Source organism: Rhopalosiphum padi, chromosome 3 (assembly GCF_020882245.1).
Source record: "Rhopalosiphum padi isolate XX-2018 chromosome 3, ASM2088224v1, whole genome shotgun sequence".
Classification (NCBI taxonomy): domain Eukaryota; kingdom Metazoa; phylum Arthropoda; class Insecta; order Hemiptera; family Aphididae; genus Rhopalosiphum; species Rhopalosiphum padi.
Window position 1 is genome coordinate 46,233,108 of NC_083599.1, and position 26,641 is coordinate 46,259,748.

The 26,641-nt window shown below is 24.9% G+C and overlaps 1 protein-coding gene and 1 long non-coding RNA gene across 3 annotated transcripts; one reads left to right on the top strand and one right to left on the bottom strand.

Moving 5' to 3' along the window:
- The first annotated feature begins 8,031 nt into the window (after window positions 1-8,031).
- Window positions 8,032-14,234, top strand: LOC132926364 (uncharacterized). 2 transcript variants are annotated; one of them, XR_009661421.1, is made up of 4 exons: window positions 8,032-8,906; window positions 8,971-9,292; window positions 10,931-11,009; window positions 13,330-14,234. It is a non-coding gene; the product is annotated as an uncharacterized LOC132926364 (long non-coding RNA). The 2 variants fall into 2 exon arrangements; XR_009661420.1 differs by having other exon boundaries at window positions 8,980-9,292.
- A 2,538-nt stretch (window positions 14,235-16,772) lies between these two features.
- On the bottom strand, window positions 16,773-26,152 carry LOC132926379 (uncharacterized). Its single transcript, XM_060990731.1, has 8 exons — window positions 26,047-26,152; window positions 24,404-24,922; window positions 23,580-23,796; window positions 20,558-20,967; window positions 20,139-20,334; window positions 19,780-20,064; window positions 18,692-19,150; window positions 16,773-16,868 (listed from the first exon to the last, which is right to left on the bottom strand). The coding sequence occupies exons 2-7, from the start codon at window positions 24,841-24,843 to the stop codon at window positions 18,728-18,730; spliced, it is 1,971 nt and encodes a 656-aa protein (XP_060846714.1). The 5' UTR covers window positions 24,844-24,922; window positions 26,047-26,152; the 3' UTR covers window positions 16,773-16,868; window positions 18,692-18,727.
- Window positions 26,153-26,641: the final 489 nt, after the last annotated feature.

Consider the following 26,641-nt stretch of genomic DNA (forward strand, 5'->3'; position numbering starts at 1 on the left):
ATTTGATGAGACATCTTTGTACTACACTTGAATATTTAATTTCGTCAAAAATTAAACTTTAGGTGCTCAAAAAATAATTTTGGATTTGGAATTATGCTCGAATTGTTTTCTTACAATTGTAAAAAAAACACATGGAAGTATGGAACCTTATTTTTTACATTTTTAAATATTAGATACCTATAACATATAAAATATACATTGAACATTTAAAACATTAATAATATCGAAAATGTATTTTATATTAATTTTTAACATTTTATGAATAATGTGTTTATACCACAAATTTCGTATTTACTTCAAACTCTCATAAAGAAATATAGAGACTATGAAGAACATTTTTCAATTTTAAAGCATTTTTATAATCATAAATCGATGAATAACTTTAAAAAAGTAGACAATTTTAAATATTAATAAATAACACAATAATAGCCAAAATATTTTATTAAATTTTTAAGTAGATAATGCTAATAATATTCATAGAAAATCCTAAGTCCACATTTATGGATTTGATAATTAAAATAACTAGTAAAAAAATACATCAATATGTACATGCTGTATTCTTTTAATGGATAGGTAGCAGTCGATATTATTCATACATTAAAAATACTTAATATTTACAAATAATTCCATTTGTATTAAGTATAGGTTATATATTTATAATTAATAACTAGGTATAATTAATATTATGATAAGAAGAAATTATTTTACTTAAGTATAATAATAAAAAAAAAATTTTAAAAATAGCCCTTTATATTTTTACTCGTAATGTAATTTTATAGTAATATTATACTATGATAATATGATTTATATCATAAAACTTTTTAGATTATATTAAAAATATGTTTTAATAACTTAAAATAAATAAATAAATTACCTAGTTTTCACTTTTGAGTTTTGACTAATTTAAAATTTAAACATATTGAATAATTAATAATATTTAAATTATAATAATAATAAATAAAAAATATTAACATATTTTATTTATTATTCTATATAAATATATAATAAATACATTGAATTATTTTTCACTTATAAACAATAATGAAATAATAAACAAATTACATAATGTAATTTGTAAGTCAAATAGGTACCTACTTGCAGATATCAGATGTCTTTATAGGTTTTGAAAAATAAAATATAGTAGGTAAAAATTATACTAGTAATTAATTGTTTATAACTTTATAAGCAAATGTGATAATTAATAGGTATTTAAGTATAAAAAGATAGTATTTCAGAAATGATGGTACCTATTATAGTATTATATTATTATACTACAATATAATATATACTTTTTTAATCAAAATATTGCTATGTATCCATACTATCTCTAGTATTCTCTATCTAGATACTTATTTTATGAGAAGCATTAAATTTAATTTTGATGCTAAAAAATGTAATTATATTGCCTATTTTCAACAAGTTATATTTGGATACAATTATGGATTATTTATTAAAAAGAAAAAATAGATAGTTAATATTTAATTTACAAAAATAAATTTTGTTTTATAACTGCTTGTAAAAAAGTGAAACTTAACTATTCAAGTGAAATTTAAAATAAAAATATAATGTACTAACATTTTATAATTAACAAAATATTATAATATTTTAATAAGAGCTTTTCTTAAAACAGAAAATCTCATGACAAGTTGTCAATAACATTATCAGTAGTACCTACCAGCTTATATTAAATTAAAATGGAATTCTCATTAAATCTTCGAGGTGATTACAGACCAAACTAAAACAAATCCTTTAACTATTAATTTGAGATTTGAGAAAATCTATCATGGTGATGCAGTAAAATTTAGTATTTAAACTCCAATTTATAGAATTCTAAATAAATTTGCAATAAAATTATGCACCCCATTATTAATAGAAATTGTATGTTTTTAAAATACCTACTTAATATGTAATAATATTTCATGTACTATTACTAGCTGTTATAGTGTTTATTATTTATTTTAATAGCTTACAATATCTAAAGTACTATAGCTCAACAATTACAACTAAATACATATAAATAAAAAATAAAAAAACATGTAATAGAAGATATACACATATAAAAAAGAATGTTATAATGTTATTAACCTTGAACATTGTAGAACAGTAGGTATTAATATATTTATGGAATATTGAAATAAATAGCATATAATAAAGCATAACATAATAAAAATGTCATTGTGTATAATAGATATAATATAATATGTAATATTATGTAGTAGCCAGTAGGTAAATGACACGTTTCAAGTCCTAATAAAAGAATAATATATTTTGAAGTAGGTACCTACCTACAACAAAATATTAAATAACTATAATTTACAAATTTTAGTGATTTTAAATAATTGTTCTCAACATTTGAAATTTAAATGCATAGGTGATAGGTATAACAAAATTATGCCTATGTATTTATTCAAAAAAATTCAAATTCTTATAAATAACTTAAAATTAGTCTACATTTTAGATTCTCAGTGAAGCAATGAATGTATTGATTTGGGTGTGAGTTTTATGTGTGGGTGTGTCGTGTGTGTCTGTGTACCCGAAACGTAGTCGATAAAATGAATCGATTTTCAACTTGAACGGTCGTTATGGATAGTAAATTGAATCTAGTTTGTATTTTAGAGAGGTCAAAATTAAATATTACCAGATTTTCTTTTTAAATGATCGGGAATAACAAATAATTTTTTTTTTTAAATCGGGAATATTAACGCTAAACCTGATTAGTAAATGGATAAAAATGTATGAAAATGTAATACATGATTCCTAATAAGCTTTTAATTTTCCATTTCAAAAATGTATAACCACGATTTATTATAAGCATTTAAATTTAAAATTTTGACAAAATCTCGAAAATTATAAATTATTTCGAAGAAGGTTAAATAAATTAAGAAATTTATGAAAAAAATTATTTTTATATCAAAGATATTAAGATTTAATACAACATTCTTCATTATAGTTTTGCTATTGGTAACAAAAATAAAAAGTTTACCGAAAAGACACATTCATTTTTATGACTATTTGAAGCTTCCTTTTTACGGCTGGAATTCATTCGTATAATAAACAATAATTATGTTTCCAAACGATTTTTTTTTTATGTTGTAAGTTAAAATCGAATAACCGTAGATAATTGTCACAAAATGATTATAGTATTATGTTTTCAGTTATTTTTCTATAAATGACGATAAAACATTTATTGATGGGTCAAATTTCTTGAATATTTAATTGTAGATCCCATATGTCATATGTGTTGTTCTTATGTCTATATAATATTATAAAGATATATAATCAACATAGGTATTTTTTTATATTCATGTTAAGTTCAAATTTTTACAAAATTGTTAAAATCACAAAAAAATTAACTACAAGTAAGTAGTAAATAATTTATAAAATCTTCATTTTTTAATTTTTATAGTAAGGTTTGAAAATTTAACTAAATTTAAATTAAATTTAACTCCTCATAAGTATTTTATACTGGAATTATTTTTAATAGATGTTTGAAATTGCGAATTTAAAAAAATGTCTAATTTTATTCTTTCCTATATACACTTTTAAAGTGTAATCCAATTAATACAACTATACAAGGCTTCTCAAAAGTTTGATTTAACAGTATTAAAAATAAAGTTTACCATAAAAGTGCAAATGCGTTTTGTTTGAGTAGTCAAAAATATAAAATAACGGCAAATAACGGTTTATTATAAATCACAAACTCAATAAAAAAAAATATTAAATATTATTAATTTTTATAGCAATACCAAATATACGTATTTATAGCTTTATAGGTTACTAGAATTGGATCTAATTCAAAGAAAATCTTATTCATTGGCATAAGGAATCAGTACTGTTGTAGGTATATGCTATAGAGCAAAAAATAAGAAAAATGACCCACTTTGATATTTAATGAAATCAGTTCACGCGATAGCCGAAAGGTTCAAAATCAACATCAATCAGTCCAAACAAAATTTTAAAAAGTTAGTGATAATAATGGTAATAATAGTAGGTATTAAATATATATCTACTTTCATATTATACTTGACAGTTGTACACTTTCATTTACTCATTAAAATTTTTTTAATTACTATAAATTTTAATATTACATTGATAAAAGGATAATATTAATAGTTATTGTCACGTTTTAAATATAATAGTAAATGTAAGACTTATTTTTTAAAATAAAAAGTTTTATTGTTAGCAGTTCATTCGGAACTTATTTTAGAATTGGATCTAATCGTGAGTCTTGCAATTTAATGCAGAGTTATATCAGTAAAAAATATTAATGTAGCCAATGTAGGTAAAAGATAATATTTTGTAAACATTTTTTTTTGTTATTTCATTTTAAATTAAAAAAAATTGGTTATATCAAAAGCTGGTGTTTCAAAACACGTATTTTTTCGCTCAATTATTTTGAAAACAACTGGGAATTGTTTTTTTTTATGACACCCTAAAACAAAACAAAAAATAATAAATAAAAAACACAAATCATTGTAAAGCTAATATATATATAATAATTTGATCAGAATTTAAAATAAAATATGTTAGTTGTTTACTGATTGAAAAAAAAATATACTTTGAAGCAAAAACAGAAAAATATGCTTTACATTAAAGAAAGGTGTCTTAGATTTTAGTCGAATTGTTTTTTGTTTTTTTTTCGAAAAATAAAAAATATTTTACTTGACCATCGCAGGACTATGGGTTAATTAACTGAACTTCTCGAGAATAATATTATCTCTTCATTCTTCAGAAGAATTAAAAAATAATGGCAGTATATTTTAATAGTAGCTACCTACATTAAACATTTATCATTTCATGATTTTTTTAGATACATAAATATTATTTTAAGAGTTACATTTAATCTTTAATTATTATTTTTAGTTAACATGGTAACTAAAAATGCATATTGACAAACTGTTAATAATACAATGGAACAGAAAATTGTCAGTAATTGTCAACAGAGCCGGATTATGGTGGGGGGGGGGGGGCGAGGCCCCCGCAAGATTCAATTAATAAGAGACCTCTATAAAATAAGTACTTTAAGCAATACATTTTGTCGTGTTTTTTTTTATTTCCTTAGTTATTTGCTAAAAATATATTTTATTTTTCTATTAGTTTCACTAGTCATAAGTGAGTAAACGAATCATTAGATTGAGATTGATAATTTTCTACCATTCCTGTTTAATTATAAATAAAATTACATTTATCTACAAAACACAAACTAAAGATACATGTTATAAACGTTGTAAAAATTACAAAATTGATTAAAAAATGTATCAAGTGAAGTATTTAATTTCATTTAAAGTATTGTTAATAAAATAATATATCTTACTATACTAAATAATCGTAGTAAAAGTTGATAATACAATTCCAAAATATATATTATACAGTCTTCTATTATATCCATTTTATTATTATTTATATTAAAACTATGTATAACATCAAAATATTACAATATATTATAAATATTACATAATTAAAATCTATAATAATTCAATAGAAATTTTATTAGTTTTTCAAAGACTTTTTAAAATATCTACAATATTTTGTAACTAATATATTAGATAATATTATAATTAAATTACAGTAGGACATATTTGCCGCTTCTGTTCTCATTATTAATTGTTAATAGCGTCTCAAATGTTCTTTCTCGTAGCCGTATTTTATGTTTTGCCGATAATTTTATACTATACACTGGTATATCACTCTATTGATGACTGTATCGTCTGTATCATGCTCCAGAAAGATTTTAACCATTTAACTGTAATACTGAAACTGAATAATTCAATTTAACATAATTATTATTTATCCCTCAATTGTTTTAAATGAAAAACCATGGATTTTACCAGGATCCAGTCTCCTATTGTATTTTCTTATCATTAGCTCCTATTCTTTCATGTTCCAATAATAGCTGCAGTTTTATAGATTTCAGATTTATTCTTAGTAGTAACCTTGATCCTAGTACCCATATTGAATATGTTTGTTATAAATCATTTGAAACCCTTGAGTTTGACCATAACGTATGAAAGCTAATTATTAATGCTTTGCAATTTCAGATAAAATTGTGATATCGATTTTTTTGATACTCCGAACGTATACATTAAAGAATGATATAAATCAACAGTAAGATAATAATTGTAATATTTCATTGCTAAACGCACTGCGTCTTGTGAGTATTATTTCTGAATTGTCATGGCCAACAAATCAGGGAATCAGCGAGATGCATCGTGCATACCGCATGTAATCTAACAGGAACAGGAGTGAGTCCTCGCCTGAAACAATATACGCTCTGGTGCCTAGTTCTCGAAGCCACCATCATCTAGTACCTCAGTACCTGACCAGATTTACCCTGTTCTTGGCGGTATTAACTATTATTTGTGTAGTTGACCAGATGCGGGCCGTCGTCACATATGACATAATAGTATCAGGCTGTGGACGACAGTGTCCTGGAGCTTTCTACTCCATTGACAGAGGTCAGAGACCACTTGTCTTATGTGTGGTATCCGTCTCACTAATACCATAGCGGATTTGGCAACCCTCGATATAACTATCTCGTTATGCCTGTGGAGAGAGAGCTTTAGAATGACTCCTAGGTACCTTATGTGATCTTTCGACATTTAGGATAATCGGTTGACTCCCAAATAAATTGAGGCGTATAATTTTATTTTATTTTTATTTTATTAAATGAAGGGACGTGAATCATATTACAATTTTTAAACAATGTGTACAGAAAATACAAATAAATGAATGTACAATATTATATAAATATAAATCTATTAAGTATTTACTTAATAATAAAAAAATGAATATAATAACAAAAACTATAAAATATGTTACAAATAGAATAAGGATAATAGAAAAGTTAAATTAAATCAAAGATATATTATGTATTATCAGCAACCATCGGGAGGTTTTCAGAGGAATTTAAAACATAATTTTCATAAAATAGACGGTAAAATGTTCAACCCCTCTCAAAAAAAAAAAAATTCTAGGCACGCTCCTGGAGCCTAATAATAATTTATAGGGAAATTTAGATAGTAAAAAGCATTCAACTTTCATTATGTGATAAAAGATTAAGAAAGAGTATAATATTATTATAAGAGTTGTGTGAAGGTTTATGAATATTAAATTTAAAGGAAATAAAAAAACAATTTTGAACAGATTCTTGGGTAGAATTTTGTTTTGATGTATATATATTCAAATAAGGCAGCATCGTTCTAAATGGGAACGAACAAAGGAGAAATAATTATAGAATTTAAATATAGAATTTTTAAAGGAATAAGATCTACAAATGCGCTTAATAAAACCTAAGTTACAGTTATCGCTGGGAATGTACATAAACATAGTACTCATAATATGTTTACTAAAATGTTAAAATATGTTTCTCTCTAACAAAGTTACGACGGAAAAGAATAATTATATTTTTTTCACATAATTTTCCAATGATGTTGATGATTACGGATAGCCAAAAAAATACCAAGACTAAATATTTGACATGAGGCTGCATCCCAATTAGTTCCCGTACCTGAAAATTAATATACAAATTGGTTTTCAATAAAGACTTTCGAAAAAGGCAAAATATGATTTAATATTATCATAAGATATTCAAGAGCGGATCCACCATGTATTGGTCGGGGCACTTTATGGGAAAAACTATATAATATAGATATAGCCCCCCCCCACCAAAAAACAACAATATGATAAAAATGTATGTTTTTTTTCAATGGGAGTAGCACTTGCCCCCGTGCCTCCCCCCTGAATCCGCCCTTGAACATATTTCCCATAAATATATAAATACATATGAAATAGAAAAATCTAAAAATGAGGTAACATTTATAAATCCAAAAATAATGAAATGAATATCTAAAATGTATAAAAATGTTTGTTACAAATTTTCACTTCAATAATATTATTTATACCTACATCATATTTATAAAAAAGGAGTACCTATAATGGATGAACTAAAAAAAGATATTATGTTTATTATTATTTATTTTATATTTTTTAATAAAAATAAAAATTATATATATGACAAAAACTACAATTTTTAACAACCCGGAATTAATTTGGATATACACTTTGTAACAACTAATTCGGACGTGCCGTGACACGTATATATATGACTAATTAAAGAGTACAAAAAGTTATTTTCTCTCAGTTTCTATATTAGCCGAGACAAGCTTATTAATTACCGGCCGGAACATCGGGACATGACGTTAAAACCGGGACGAATGGCCACCCTATTTATGGGCTTTTAATATCTTAAAAATGCGTGAACGTAGCTATTTTTCTAAAACCTACAAACCTACCACGCGGTTGGCGGTCATTATTAAACAGTTATATTATAACACTATTAATTTAATATTTATATTTTTAGTTTTTAGTTTTTAATTTTTTTTTGAGAATTAAACATTCCAAGGCTGTTCTCGTATATCGTTTACATTATTCAAGGGCTGCTCGCCAAAGGGCTAATAAATTAATCAAATTATTTAAAATTTGCAGGTTTTTTTTATATTGTTGAAAGTAATATACTAATACACAATAAAGTCAATATATTGTAGAGAAATATACTATATAATAAAATGAATAATCAATAAACTTACACTGATTGCCCCTCAACTTTACACAAAAAGATCCACCGAAATAAATCGATCGACAACGAAAAACAACCCAAGCAGAACTAATCGCACCGGTCTCGAAACACGATGTCGTTGGAGGATTTGACTATTGTCTACCGACAAGTACCGATATCGTATGGTCGGTTATCTGATCGATGATGAGATGGACTACGGGAGTGTATAATGATGTGACCAGGCGCGTCTTGCAACCACCAGCCACCCCATCGCTATAAATCAATGAGCCACCCGTGGGCCGCATATAATAATAATGCGCATGTTCCCCAGGACACATACATGGAATAAAAAGTGAACAACTTTAAATCTTTTTAACAAAAAAATTGTTATGATAATATTATTTTGATATATTAAGTTTATTCAGTCTAGCGACAAACAGCCAGTGAGCAGCAGCCATTATATTCACTAAGCCATCCTGCGTACCCACCACCCACAGCGGCAACGGGCTACAAAGCGCAAGTCACTATAAATCACCTCCAAATATACTTTTCTATGGTCAACTACTAACGACGCCATTACCTATATCGTTTTTCACGTCATCAAACTAAATCTATTAGTTTTGACAGCATTTCTAATAGACCCTAGTCTGTGCACCGACATCGACGTAATTATACGATTCAAAAGCGATGAACTTTGCACAGCTGGTATAAATCATCGTTGGTTTTTGCAGTTTACAAGTGAGTTTTACACCTATCGTATAATAGACTATAATATGTATTAGCGTAGGTGCTCCTCTCGGGAACATAGGTGCCCTGCTAACGTTTCGAGTATTCATCCACGACTACACGAATTAATATCGTAGATTACAGCCGGTTTTGACAACATGATATATTTTCTACTTTCATCATGTAGTTTTTATATTTGCCGTCTATCGTTTAACAGAGGTGTATTTACGGGGGGGGGGAAGGGATTAGGGAGATATATCTCCCCCCTTGACCCACCTTTTTTTAGCAATTTTTATATGGTTATAGTTGTGTTTTTTTTTCTATTTATCACTCTAACAGAAGGTAATATAATTTTGAGCCGTTTGGCATTGACAATTTTAATTCTATCTCCTTCCATAAAGAAATCCTAAATATGCCATTGTCGTTTAATCTCTACCTATTAAAAAAATTGAAAAACTTAATATATTATATATTATTAAAATACAAGATCGATATTATAGTGTTGAAGCTATATTAGCTATGATAATTTTGTATGAGATCACTATGAAACAATGTAGGTATGGTTGTCAGTTTGTTACTGGTTACCCTGATCACCAACTGTGTTCTATGTTTTAGGCATGTGCATTGTGCACTGGAATACGAGGAAAAATTAATTAATTTTATTATTTATGTACATATAGTTAAAGTTTAAATGTTTGAAACTTTCCCAACAATTTAATTTGATCATCTATTCAATAAGTTGTATAAATTTGATCATGGGCGTAGCGAGGGTGTGGCAGGGGGGCAAGTGCATTTCCCTTGCACTTCAAACTAAAATAAATTTCTTACACCTTATAAATTGAGTTTTAATGATTTAAAATTGGCTACGCCACTGCCCCCCCCCCCCCCCCGATTGAAATTCTATCTACGCCTTTGAATTTATTTTGATTGATAATTGATATTGGAATATTTTCAGCCTTTTCGGGAACACTTAACATTAAATTATTGAATGAAAAATACATCCTAGCATCAACTGTTATAGAAGAATATGTCCATATAGTTTTCTTTTGTTATACAATGATTTTTATCATACCAACTTATCAAATGATTTATTGATCAATGATTAATTAATATACTTACGGAATACGGATAGGTAGTTCAATAGTTCATCAAGTAATACATAAAAAATAAAAATAATGATTTCAACATAATTCTTTCGGGTATTTTAGGTATATAATAAAAAAACAGTTGTGTAATTATAATAAATACCTATTATAAATTATAGTGCATTAGTGCAATAAAACACTAATCTCTTTGGGCTCGGTTAAAAAGTGACTGTTATTAATAGATTGAACATAAATCTTAATATAATAAAATTGCATTTTTACATTGATTAGATACCTACCCAATCAATAATAATTGTTCTAGAATTTATAATGTTATTATATTATGTACAATAAAATATAAAATTGAGTACCTATCCTTACACACAACTTTTATTCACAACATATTTATTATGCATTAAAATATTACATTTTTATTACACCATATTATTTTATAACAAATTAGAAAAATTTGATTTCAATTAATTTCCAGGATGAAAGCGGCAGATGTTAAATGTCAAAAAATCATTACATCTGTTTTGTAATTTAATATACTTTTTGTTTTCAGAATAAAACTTATCATGAGGAATTACAGGAAAATTGAAATAACAGACAGTAAAGACAGTAATGCACAAAGTATTATTCAGGTAAGTTTTAATTGTACATATATCTTGTAATACTATGAATGTTGAATCACAGTTAACTTCATACCTAAAAAAATTTTTGATATTGTAAGGAAAATTAATTAATTAAATAATAAAAAATATCTGTAAATTATGATAATCATAATATTCAAGTATATTGTACCTATCATAAACATTTTCAAAATAAATAAAATTTACAATTTATCAAATATTAAATTAGTATAATATAAATAATATTCCTTCGATCTTCACTTCAGAATTACTGAGTAACTATTAAAATGTTTTATTCCATGTCGTAGCATTTCGTGAAATCGATCTTTCGATTTTCACAAATGGTCACTCAAATTTAATATTGTGTAATTTTTTTCACAATGTGGTCGTTCAGTGTTCACTTTGTGTACTGAAATACAATATTTAACGGAAACATCAAATTTGATTAGATTTATTATTAGTGATTTTAAGTAGGTACTCGTATTTATTAAGGGTTTTTTTATAACTTCTACAACTTATTCTACACACCTAAATTTAACTTAAATTATTATACTTAATAATATAGTATATTTGTATCATATTAATTTATTAACAATATTATAATTATTTTTTATTTATTAAAGCAGGAAAATGAATTGTGACAACGACTGAACGACTGTTACATTTTAAGCTACCTACTTTTAAAATAAACACATCTTTTGGTTTGATAAGCACTTTTACATGAATAACTTAAGAATACTTGACTTCTAGATACAACTTGGACAGTTGGACAGTCATGCAAGGTTAATTATTTTTGTTTGTCAACCGGTTCAGCTAAAATAAAATTTGCAGTGGCAATGTGGCATGCTGCAATTTCCAGAATTGAAACATCCTTTGATTAGACCATGTGTAGTTCTTACTATGTACATCTTATTTTTTCTTCAATAATGAAAGCAATCGTGCGAACAGGGTCCGATGACCATCTGTCAACTTTTAGAACAGAAATTGTGATACAGTCATAAATTTAAAATTCTTAAATGACGGAATTGCTACAAAATATATCAAAAATAATATATTATAATATGATGATTATCTTAAATTTATTTTAGAGTAGGTAGGTAGTAGGTACTCATCACAATATTATATAAGTATCTTCCTTATTATTTTTTTTATGTATTAAGTAATTTTTCTCGGCCCTTGTTATAATACATCATATTAAATAATAGTTACGTCTCACGAACCCCTGCTAAAAAAAAATTGGCATTTATAAAATTTAAAAATAAATATAAAAATCTACTTTAAAATACCTTAAAATTAGTAAGAGTATTCATTTAACAGACTATAAAAATAATGATAGGTAATTACTATAAAAACGACGATAGGTATTGAATCACGATATCATTTCTGTTACGAGTGTAAATGAAAATAAATGAAAATATTACCTAGATTTCAATTAATTATAAAAATGATCTGAAACTTTATAGGTATTATTCTCGTATAGCCGTATAGGAAACCCTTGCACTACATATTATCACTGATTCACCACAACGTATTTTAGTAGGTACACAATGTGAACGACCCCCTTTGTCCAAAATGTATCTTGAGGTCAGAGATTCCTAAGTTGTTCGTGTAAAAGTGCTTGTCAAACCGAAATATGTGATTGTTTTAAAATTAATAAATAGTAGTAAATACACTATATTAATATATTATTATAAAAACTAATTATTATATTGTTTCTGTTAAATGTTAGTACAATAGTACATGTACAATGTTATTATACCTATACCCACATGTGTTATGTCTCTGTTTTACTAACTTAGGTACATGATGTACATCATAACAAATTTGCGTTTAGAAAAACACATTTTGTGATATTCATTTTAATATTAGAGTAAATTTACCTATTATCAAATTTAAAGGTAAGAATATTATCTAGAAAATGACATATACTTTTGTTGATATTATCATTTTAAAGTGAGTTATGAATATTTTAACGTTGTAATATTTTACATAGCTCACTTTAAAATGCTAATATCAATAAAAGCATATGTATATATTATTTTTACTTTTTAGATAATATTATTACCTTTAAATTTGATAATAGGTCAATTTACTCTTAACCTAACCGTGGCTTTTGAGATAAACAGTTGAACCAGTTTTTACAAATTTTTTATTAGCTGACGAATCGATGACACAAGCAAACGGGAGCAAAGTCCCGTTTGACGTCGGGATAGTCTAAAGTTTTTTTTATTATTATTATTAAACTAGAATTCTTTATTTTTTTTAAAAATTTTTATTATGTAATATTTCATTTAATTGTGATTAATATTATTTTTTTTTGTTTTTATTTTAGGATAGCTGGATCGATTATGACTTGGAATCAATTCGTCTGGATTTATTAGTACTTTCTAGATTAATCCGGACCGTCGACAGTGTTGTTTTTGAGTTGATGGCGAAGAAAACTTAATAGCAACTAGATAAAACTAATTTTTGATTTAGTAATAACTAATAAGCCCATACACTAACAGTCAAAAATGAATTTGTATATGATATCATTACCTATAAAATGTATGTTTACCTTCAATCACCTATTACAAAAGATAGATAAATAATGTAATATATTCAATTTTTTTTATTAACTTCAAAGCAAGTATTCTAATAATTGATTATGAAATTAAATCTATATAATTAAAATACACAGGTTCAACAATATTTTGTATGGACTTAAGTATTTTTCACTTTGCTTATAAAACTTTTGAGTTCTGCTTTTCGCTTTTTGATAAATACCATAATACGCATAAGGATTATCAATTTAGTTGTTAAATGGTTATCCTGATTCCTGGTATTTTTTTTTTTTACATATAATAGAATTTGAAAAAAACTATGCAGTGTTTTTTTTTTTTTATAGTTTGTTTTAAACAGTTTAAACGATTAATTCATAATTGTATTGTAGTATGTACTTAGTACGCTAGTGCTACCTAAACAAACAATAAACAATTATAAATAACACTACTGTAACCATTTGAACAAATATTATTTTTAATAGATAAGTTCCGCAAAAATATATACAGCGGAACTTCGATTATCCAGGGCAATGATGAGGAGGGAGTCACGTGGATAAATGAAAACCAGGCACGGTTAATCGAGACATTTTATAATAATGCATTTTTTTATTTATTTATAATTAGAAATTCATACAATGTTATATATCCACAATATTATAGGTATATAATAAATTATCAAGGCTTAAAATATGAAGTTATCAGTCTTCGTTTTTTTTTGGTTTGAAATAATTTTCCTTACTTCACTTCTCATTTCATATTGTTATCGTCAAAAATATCATTAATACGTTTGTCAATATTGTATATTATATTATTATATACCTAATATAAAATGTTCGATTATAACTACATATATATCTACAGTCTATACTTTTTAGTTATTTTTAAATTTTCTTAAGAGTGAGCACGGTTAATGGAGGTTCTACTATCTATACCTAATTTGACTTTGACGAGGTCCTAATTCAGTATTGTTTGTGTTTAATATATGTGTGCTATTATACATGAATTAAGAGGACGTCTCACCCGCATGTGTTGTCAGTGTTGTCACCGTCTTACACGTACGACATAGTAAATTTTCGTTCACCAGTTTCAATAGTGTGCTTTTAGTTTTAATATTAGAGTGAATTGACCTATTATCAAACTTTTAGGTAAGACCATTATCTGTGTTCTCTCGTTGGCTTTTAACGATATCTTAATTTTTATAGGTGAGTTATGAGTATAAAATTATTAAATATTTGAAAATGATCATAATTCACTTAAAAATTAAAATATCGTAAAAATACACATAAAAATTAAGACAAATAAACAATATGCAACACTCCCTATAAGCATAGATTGTATTGGGAGAGTACAGTTTATAAGTTAGGTATACATATGTTATTATGTCACAGAAAGTTAACAACAATATAATATTAGTTACAGAATAACAAAAAAGTAATGAAAATAATTTAAACAAATATAAACATTTGTTCAAATATTTCCAAAGCCTACTTTATACAAGAAAAATTTAAATTCCTTAGCACTTTTGAAGTTAAATTAATTAATATTCAATTTTTTACATAAATTTGATCCTACCATTAGTGTACATTGCGAACCAAAAGTAGTATTACTACTTGAAACAATATTTATGTTACATTTATATCTAGTATTATAATTATGTTTCACATTGGTCAATTAATGCCCGTTTATTTACTAGCAGTAATACATTAGTAAAAAATATTTTATCGAAGTATTGTACACCCAATTCATTAAATATAAGCTTAGTACAAAAGGACTTTGGTTTGCTCAATAAAAATTGAATAATACTATTAATTGTGACTTTTAGTTTTTCAAGGTGTGTATTATAAGCACAACCCCAAAACATTATTCCATTACTAAAAATAAATTGTACCAAAGTAATATAAATAACTCTTTTCATCCTTATATTGAAGTATAACTTTTAACATCTTTAAAAATAAATAAAATTTACGTAATTTGGAAATTAAATTATTGATATGACACGTCCATTTCAATTTTTAGTCTAATGTGATACTTAGATACTTATATTCTTCTACTTTTCCCAAAATTTTACATTTACAATCTATATTATCCCAAGAGTTAAAGTTACAACCAAAAAGATGTAATTTTAGCTCAAAGTTATGATTTAAAGAGTGTTCTTTGATTTTAAAGATCATATATTTAGATTTAGATACATTAAGCATCAACATATGATTATCTAACCATACTTATCTCTATCATAAGAGATTAAGAATACCTTTTGTAGTACTTCATAGAGATTGATTTGATACTATTTATAAATTTAACATTTAGCCTACAGCATTTATCATACATTCATATCAAGCCTTTCCTGAGTGAGCCTTGAACGTAATCCAAATGGATTGATATTTGGTAAATATCTAAGGTTTTGTAATTAACTGTTACTTTTAGTCCTTCTGAATTTGACACAAACATTGGTGTTGGTTTTTTGTAGAGTCTACTTTTATGAATACTTTTCTTTTTTTGACTTCTGGAATTTCTATATCACATTCCTTACATATTTTCAGGCATTTAGCAAACATTTCATCATATTGTTCACTATTCCTCATTGAAATTAGAGATTTTTCAATGAAATGATCAGTTGAACACTGTTTATCTATCATTATCTATTTATATAACCGTAAACTTTTATCATGGCTTTTATTTTAAAAATAAAGTATAATCGAATCACAAACACACAGGAAAACAAAAAAAAATTTGGAGTATGCTGCATGTACTGTACTCGTTTACATGCCTATGAATACAACATCTTTATTTGTTGTATTTCCTTAATTATAGTATTATACTCATATATTATAAAAATTATTAAAAGTGGAATGTATCATTTTGGTAGTAATCAACGACTTAATTTTTTTGACATGTTCTAAAAAAAATGGTAGTTACTAGTACACATCCTTCATGTTTATAATGTGTTTCATTATTTTATGAACCTACATGGTAAAATATTTTACTAAATTCTTATACAATGAAATATTAAACAAAAACAAAACAACAAAATTCTTATAAAATAGTTTAAACATTTTTAACTGAATATATTTAAATTTTAATAATAAGTAATACAATATATTAAAATTATATTTTTTACGTAACAAATAAAAAAGAATGATATAGTAATAGATACATTTCATTATTTTATTAAAATTAAAAAAAAATAAAAATTTTATTAAAAAAAAAAAAAAAAATAAAACAAAATTTGTTTGTGGCCTAAATTTTAGATGCATAAATGTTGTAGGTTTTTTTTTAATTGGATGTGAATTTTTAAATGGACTGTTGTCTTCATCTGATGAATTCAAACCTACACGATTTTAATTAAAATTATATTTTATTTAAAGGATATTTATTTATTATCAAAACGTGTTAGAAAAAAATTCCTTTTCTATGAACAAAATTATAGAGAAGATTCAAATTTAGATCGGATTTTAGATTTTTAATTTAATAAAAATTATTGTTGAAAAAAATATAAAATGGGTATTATTCATCATGAAATATTTTATGAAAGCTTAAAAATATCAAAATTAGACTTTAAAAGGAAACTGATATAAATATCTTAAATAATTTGGTTCATAGGTGTATAATATAAAATATGTTAATGAGTGAAGCTAAAAATAAATCTATCTCTAGATCATTAAATGTGTACATATTTTAGTAATACCTCTTAAGAGGACGCTACCCACTAACAATCAGTAGTGAGAAAACAGAACGTGTGCAAATAAATAACACAGAGGCTGTTATACTAAAATTACCAAATTTATTTTTAAATATATAGAATATACAGTTTACTCTCGATTATCCGCTGTCTTCCACGGAATCGTCTACATACCTATATGTATACAAAAAAATATATACGTATTGTATCTTTCCATTATAAATCATTATAGGTATGTTATTAAATAAACTTCAATCACAAGTTAAAAAGAAGAGTTTTCAAACAAAGAAACAACAACTTGTGACTGATTTTTTTGCACATAAATAATTTATAATTTTTGTTAATTTTTCTTTATACATGTACATACATACATTCATTGTACATACATGTGTATCTTTTTTAATAATATACAGTGAAACCTCTGAATAGCGGACACTCTTGGTCACCAACATTTTGTCCGTTATTCAGAGGGGATAAATTTTTGAAATTTATTTCTATAATAATGTACTAAGTATGTACATACATACATATATTATGTGTAATGTTATTATTTATTATTTATTGAAAATTATTACATTTTTATATTTTTACAAATTAAATATTATTATTTAAAATATATTTTTATACATGTTGTACATATTTTTAAATTATTTTTGTTTAAAAAAATCGGTGAGCTTTTTTTGTTTGTAATTACATCGTCTCTGTACAATCTCATTAGTAATATCATTCGCTAATGTTACAGCAGAAGTAAAAATAGAATTGCTCTTTACCTCTATTGATGAAATAAAATGATTTACGCTCTTTACAGCAGACAAAGCATCCTGTAAACTTGTAATTAATAATGTCCGTTATTCGGAGGTTTTCCTATTGAAAAGTAGTGAAAATGTCCCCGTTCCCCAAAAAACGTCCGCTATTGGGAGGTGTCCGTTAGTGGAGGTTTCACTGTATATGTAATAATTTTCAATTTCAATTTCGTTTTTATTCTAAAATTTAATTTTGCGGATTATCCGCGGAATTCGTTTATCCGTGGATGTCCTGCCACCCTATTCCACGGATAATCGGGAGTAAACTGTATTATATATTATAATATATTTTTAAATTATCTATGCCAGTGTGAAGAGAGGCACTTTTCTTATTAAATCAAACAAAATTTTAAAGTTTAGATTTTTTTATTAAAAATAAACGGATTAAGTCTTTGAACATTTAATTATGTTTTTGTTTTAGCATAGATAATGTTTTCTTCTATAAAGTGATTTTACAACAATCCTAAAATATTTTGGTATTGATTCACATTAAATTATTTTTATTATTAAAAAAAAAAATTAAATGTAAACAAACTCTACTCTTGAAGCAGAAAATTCTATTGATAATTATATGGTTTTTATTATCTAGGTAGTGTCCTCTTAAAATCAGCAAAAGAATCATTAATTGAATTCAAGTGTTGTCGTATGTTAGATAAACGTTTGAAATACCTGCTGGTACACTTCTGTTCATTTTTTTAAATTTGATTACTTAGCCGAAGTTGTAGATTTATTGGAAAGTCTGACCCTATACCCATCAGAAGACACTTTAGGTGTTTTAACTTTCCTTCGATTGACCTTCTTTGTTTTTGACCGTTTATGTTTATTTTTTAAAACATTTTTTTTGTTCACACTCTTAGTATTTAATGACTCAGTCTCACATTGGACTCTTCTATTTGAAAATCCATAACGATCTGATTTAACAGATGAATCAGCAATGAGCTTAGCTTTCATTGATGAGTCTATATCTTTAATCTCTAAATTACATGTTTCCATGATTTTAGCTAACATTTTATAATAATACAATACATCTTCAGTAGAAGTGCCGCTTAAATTTGTAGCTAATCTGATTTGATTATAAATTAGTTCTGATAAATTAAATGTGAGTGAACCAAATGATGAAGTATGTTTCTGAAACAAATAAAATACTTATAAGACATTTAAAAACTAAGTATGATATGTCATGAACATTTTAAAACCTAAGAAAGTTATTGTTATATAATAGTTTTTGAGAATATCTTGTTATTGAGTGATCTATTATAGTAATCATACTATAATAAATGTATTACATTTTAATTTAATTATATTTAATGTTTTAAAAAAATCATTATGAGTGGATTATGTCTTTATTTGTAAGGAAATTTTTTAATTTATTTATAATATTACTCTTAATAATTAATTTCTTTATTAAACTAATTTGATCTAAATATAAATCACTTATGATACAATTAAAACCAACTTAAATTATTGTAAAACTGATCTTAGCTTTGCTTAGAATTTATAGCATAACAAATATTTTATTTTTACATCATTAATTAATTTCTAAATAATTTAATTAATGACAAAGTAATAAATAAAGTATGAAATATAGTACCTAACTTGTGCAAATGGGCAATATAATTAATTCAGTCGAGGTGAAAAACAACTATTGTATGACAAAAAATGGTTACCAGTGAGTATAGTTTATAATTTGAATAAAGTATAGTTAGATAATTTATAAGTGAGGAATAGAAAACAAATATTATATTTAAATTAATTACCGTGATAATATTATTATTGGCAATTCCTGGTTGTTCAATCAACTTAATAAACTGTTCAATGCCAAATTTTAGGTTGTCTGTGAATAATATTATATAGGAACATAGTTGAGCTATAACTATTGATTGTTCAAGTCCATCATATTTAGAAACTAAATTAGTCAGGTAAGGAACAGGATCTTCTCCATTCATATGTTTTTTCATTATAAGTCTTAAATCAATTCCTAGTTTTGATCTTTTAATCCTTGGTGGTGGTTGATTTGGATTAGTTACAGTTGTTTTAGGTTTCTGTTTTGAAGAATAAAATTAAAAAAAAAAAAATTAACTTAAATAAATGTATATTATTTTTGAATATAACTTACAATATTATTATAATATGCGTTGACTGCTTCACTAATAGCTTTTAAAACCGTCTTATCATTTGATGCCATTTCAAAGGCTTTTATTAAACATTGTTTTCCCAAATTAAAATCAAGAACCATAATAGGAAGAGTCATTAAAATTCTAGCACACTTAACTACCAAAAGAGGGTCTTTTGGATCCATGCTTATTATGTTTCTAAAACAAACATTTTTCTACTTAAAATGTTTTTTCTTAAATATTTACAAATTATGTCTTATGTTGAATTTAGAATTTTATTTTTACTAATTTCTTTCAAGATAAATTTTCTTAAAAATATTATGTTATAATATTATTTATATCGAGTAATAAATATTTGTCTAATTACAAACATAACTCATAAGCAATAAAAATAATAATATATTCTTATAGTTTTACTTACTTGATAATATAAACACATTTTTTATGTTGTATATTTTGTTTAACCAAGGAATTTTTTTTTTTAATATTTCTTACTATATCATATCTACATAGAATCAATTGATGGTAATTAAAAAGAGCATTTTTCCCATTTGACAACATAACTGCTTGATTAATTGCATTAATTTCATTTTTAGTTGGATTTGACTTATGTAAGAATTGTCTGTTAGCTGTCAATGCAAGTGAATAAGTATAATACCAATGAGAAGTTATAGGATCTAAATCACATGCTAGCTTTGCATTGTTGCAAGCGTTTTGTAAATAGATTATATTATTTGCACCATATTCCGTTAATACAGCCGCACATATTGCATGAATAGTTGCTCTTGATTTGAAATTCATATGGGAATATAATACAACATCATTCAATATCTAAAAAAAAAAAAACAATAATATAATGGTCATTAATTTAGCACAAATTGCTGAAACATATGTTAGTAAACTAATCTTAAGATACCAACATAATATTTGTTTTCTTTAGAAAACAATAATTTAAGCAATAGTTGAATGTTTAAAGTTTATACAATTAATATACAGATTTAAGTTACAACAATAAAACTCCAATTTTTAGATAAGAAACCGTCAATTTATATATGAGTCTCCAATTTCACCAAAATTTAAATTTCTGGTGCTTATAAAAATTGTTTGAAGAATTGTAATTACTTTCTAATTTTTATAATTCTTGTAAGAAAAACCTATAAGGAATCTTGTATTTTTAAAACTTTTAAAAGAAAACAAAAATATATCATAAATAAATATTAAATAAAAAGCAAACATTTTAAATCTAGTAAATAATAAATGCTATTATGAATTTTTGAATACAATTTTAAGTCTACTGATATTTATTCATTTAAGAGTAACAACAAAAAACAAAAATTTATAAAACACTGATTTTGCGTAAAAACTCTCGTTTCCTACATTTTTTTTCTCAGGTTATACTGAAAAGTACTGTGTATTTTTTACTTCTGGTTTCTGAAAGTACCTATTAGATCCATTTTGCTACTATAAACCAAAAGTGGTAAATCAAAGTATGTTTACAGTTTAAAAAGGTACTAACAAAAAAAACCCATCTCCATAAATTCAATACATTATTCACCAATGTCACTTATCTATCTTCATAACAACTTTGAACAGACAATATGTTTTTGTTTAATGCAAACATATAATTAGCTTTAATGTATAAAAAAATTTGTTGTGTATAAATGAAGTTTGAATTATCATAACTAAAGATTTAAATAAATACAAAATTAAATACAGGGTATACTTTTAACTCCCAAACCTATTATTATAAAGTGGGGAACATGGTTAAATGTTTACACTTGTCTATGCAAATAATTGCATTAAAAATGCGATTGAAAGTTTAAAAGACAATGCTATCAGCACGAAAAAGCTGAAACAGCTTGTACAAAATAATGCAGTTTAATATGGTTTAGCTTTAGCATATAATTACACTTATCTGAGTTATTCTTTAATTTTACCAACTTGAAATAATCAAATAATGAACTAATTGAAAGTATGAAACAATAAACAATGAAAGATAAATGTATGTATATAATTGAAAAAATGAATGATAAAATCTTATGAGTTATAAAAGTCATGTCTGGTAAAGCAGAAGTCAATTTAGATATAACACCTACCTTATTGAATTGTTTTAAATATGCACCAATAACTAGTATAACATAGAACATAGTTTTTATTTGTACAAATATAATGTTTGAAGTGGTAGAAGATTTAATTTTATTGAACATAATTTTAAAATGTATTTAATAATTATGAATTTTAATTCAAAAAAGAAACATTTACCTAATTTTCTTTTTTTAATTAATTTAATTATAGTCATGAATTCAAAGTTTTTTTATATGACTTATGCATTTTTATAGTGCAATCTTACATATTCCCGAGCATATTCCTTTGTGCTATAAACCATTTTAATATACAATTTTTGTGTTTTTAATATAATTTAACCTGGTCTTCAATCTTAATCATACAATTTTACATATTACCAAAATTAAGGGGATATCACATTCACATGTGTTATCAGTTGTCAACATCTTATAAAAAGTACAACTTAGCAAATGTGCACTAACAGAAACACATTTGCGTTATTTGCTTAATATTTTTGTTTATTGATATATTATACAAATTTAAGTTAAAAATATATGTTTGTACATTGACTGTTATACAATATTTCAATTTTAGTGTAATAAATTATTATGATTTTTAAATTTTCATATTTTACACACATGAAAACTGAAATATTGTAAAAATTCAATATTCTATCATATTTATCTTCACTTTAAGTTTGATAATAAATCAATTAACTAATGTTTAAGCTAATTTATATGATTCTATTGAAAGCAAAATTGATGTTTTTAATGAGGGAGATAAAAAAAAACTGGTTAATCCAGTTAAATATTTAAATTCTTTTAAACATTTTTAAAACCACCATCTTTAAATTGAAATACTTTTGGCCATATACCTAACATACCTGTGATATATTTTTTTTTTTGTACAAAGAACCTTGTTAATTGTTATGATAAATTTTATGATAATTTTAAACTGTATGATATAACTAAAGAATAATTATTTACAGGTGTATATTATATTTTATATAATTATGTATCAATAATTCGGAATTTAAAATTTAAAAAGTATACATTTATGTTTCTTTTTTTGTCAAACAATTAAACATTTTTGAATTACACTGCTAAATCAAAATCACCTTAATTATTTTTAATTGGGTTTGATAGTATTTTTTTTATACATAAAAAAAAAATAATAATGATAGTACATTTTGATGAATTACTTTAGTCAATTGATTTATTAATTAAAATAATTGAAATATATAAACTTAAACTAGTCTATAAAAAAAATAATTTAAAAAAAAATCTCATACCCTATTATAAGCTTAGGAAAGAAATTATAAATTCTTAAAGTATTAAAATAAGAATGAAAAAAAGAATAACTCTTAATTAATAACTTACCCATTTACATTCTTCAATAAGATTTGTAGCATATAACATATGAATGAAAGTAGCTTTCGTGACATGGTGAAGACTAGTTTTAATAGACAAATAAAACTCGTCAGTACCTTTATCTAATTCATCAAGCCAATTCTGAATTTCCAACAATTTCATTTGGGCTAATTCGGGTTCATTCTTATGAAACAATTCATAAGAAATAATTAAATTGCCCACATACCTAAGAATAACAATCAAAATTAATTATTTAATTAAGCATTAGTATTATAATCATAGAACCAAATAAAGATTGCCAAACATACTTTATATGATATAACTCTGTGGCCTGTTGCCATCAGTTACAAGTTGACAACACATATTCTAAATAAGCATCTTTCATATCCCATACAAACTGATTTATATATAATTATTAGTTTTTAAAAGAATAAAATAATAGCCTACTGTTAGAAAACTTGTTGAATAAATTATTTAAAATTTTTTTCTTTTAATGGTTAGCAAGAAGTCATGACAACACTATCGTTAAGTCCTTACTTACATCTTTTTAAACAGTTATATTTTTTTAGAATAATTAGTTTTATTGGTAGTTATATATTTATTACTATTTGTGAATAAGATTTTGATTAAAAAATAGGTAAGCTGATTTTAGAAGTTCAAATTTATACATAGGCTATTTTATAATATGATGAAAACAATGGTCAATTCAGATACGAAGGTACAAAGTAGTTATATATTTTTGGAAAGAGTTTAGCAGTTATCTTGAATATTGTGTATTTAGGACGTTAAAACTTTAAAAGTGAAACTAAATAATTTATTAAAATTTAACATACCTTTCTAATGTAAACTCAGATGAACAAATATTTAAGTTGTATTCTCCATATTTATTCTGCATCAATACAATTAAATTATTCTCATTATTTGGTTTTATATTCCATGTAAATAAACATCGAAGATTTTTAATTTGGTCCATTATTGTTTTTGGATCTTCAATTGTAGAAGTTAATTGTTGATTTTCTCCATTAGAGCTCACTTCACTTTTATTGTCATTAAAGTTATCAACTAAAGTGTCTGAATCACTATCATTGAAATATTCTGAATGAGTATCAGCAATACACAATGATTCGATGGCACCAGTAACATCGTCTTTCATCATAGAACAACTTTCAACGTTATTAGAATTATCTTCCATCTCTTTTAATTCAGCTAGCAAGATATCAATACCGTTTCTAGTAGTTTCAAATACTTCAGATTCTATCACAACTGTTTCCATCTTGACTTTTATATCAGAGAGTTATTGATGAATTATTCAAACATTGAAGCAAATATATTCATTAATAAAAAGGGAAAACCTTTTTAAAACAAAGAAACAAGTTAGAAGATTAGTAATAATTAGCATAATTTAGCAATATTATAAATTTTGTTTTGATATACTACCAAAAATTGACCAATAGTTGTGTAAATTAAATTTTTTTCAAATACTATCAAGTAGGTTAGGTATATTTATTATGTATCTATGTTTAACATAATAACATTTACAAAAAAATTTGAAATTAAAACAAAAATAATTAATGTTTGTAAATAAAAAAAAAACTTAATAATTTAAAAATTATGGTAGTACAATGTACATATTTTATATATAATTCTGATAAAATATCTGAATTATTCAAAACAAATTCCACCAATAGAAAAAACTGTATAACGGTCAACGAGTATTTACTAATTTTTATACTATTTTAAATAAAATTAAAAGTGATTATGCAAAAAATAATTTAAATTTTCAACAAGTTTTTATTCTGTCAAAATGATATGACAAAGAAACACATTTATACATTTTACTAAAGCAATTTTTTGATTTTACAAATGTATATTCAAACTAGTACGTCTGCACTATATCTATATCTATCAATAATCAATATCAATGAGCACATTACTGACAATAAATCAAAATAAGTGTTTTAATAATTAATTGTGTTAAAAATGAATGTAAAAGTAGACAAGAAAAAACGGCAATTCTAAACCTATATTACAAGTTACAAAGAATGTTGATCTGTTGAAACAAAAAACAAGGTTGTAAATCATAGGTATATATGAGTGAAAATATTCCAACAACAATTTAAAAGACTAACTGACAATTAATAAGAAATCATATTAATAAAATAAAGTGTCACATCCATAATTACGCACAGTATAAAATGATACACGTCATACAGTAATATCATTGTTGGTAGCGTAACACACTCTCGTTACCGAATTTGTATAAACTGTCGAAATGATGAAACTTCACAATGCTGAAAAAAATTTCAGCTGTCCGTAAATTAAAAAATAAATAGTAATGTGTCTCTACCGATAAATATAATGGGGATATAATGATGGTTCTAGTGTTTCAGAAAGTTTACTGATCACCCGGAGTCCCGGAAATCCAAATACTTAACAGCATTCGGGGGAAAACGGCTTTGCTGACAAATTTACTTACAATTTTGCGTCTGAGAATTTGTGTGTTGTAAGCGACAGCCACTTGGCATGCGGATCGACCAATGTATTACAAATTTAAATAACACCATACAGAAGAACACTGTATTAACACGACGACATTAAAATGCGGGGTTCATATCAGTGATAATATGGTGTAAGTATCCTGGACCCTCGATGCGTTTTCTTCACACCAGTTGGGGCAAACGATTTTCTTAGTTTGTTCATCCATGATATCCCTTATATTCAAATAAAATACGTTATTAAAACATGTAACCATGGTTACGAATGTTATTGTACAATTTTATCAATGCTCGTATACGTGGTGATAAAGAGATAGATAATAAAAACAAATAAAAATGCATAATAATATGAATTAACGAATTCCTAATTTGTATTATTATTTATTAGAAATTATTAATGTTTTCTATGTTAAATTATAAATGTTAATTGAAAATTATTAGAAAATCTAAAACTGTCAAAACTATAATAGGTATGACAAAACCAATAGCTTATCTAACTATCCAAGTAAATAAATAAAATAATAATAAAACAGTTACCTATAAATTACTAATACATTTTTTACACAATTCGACAAT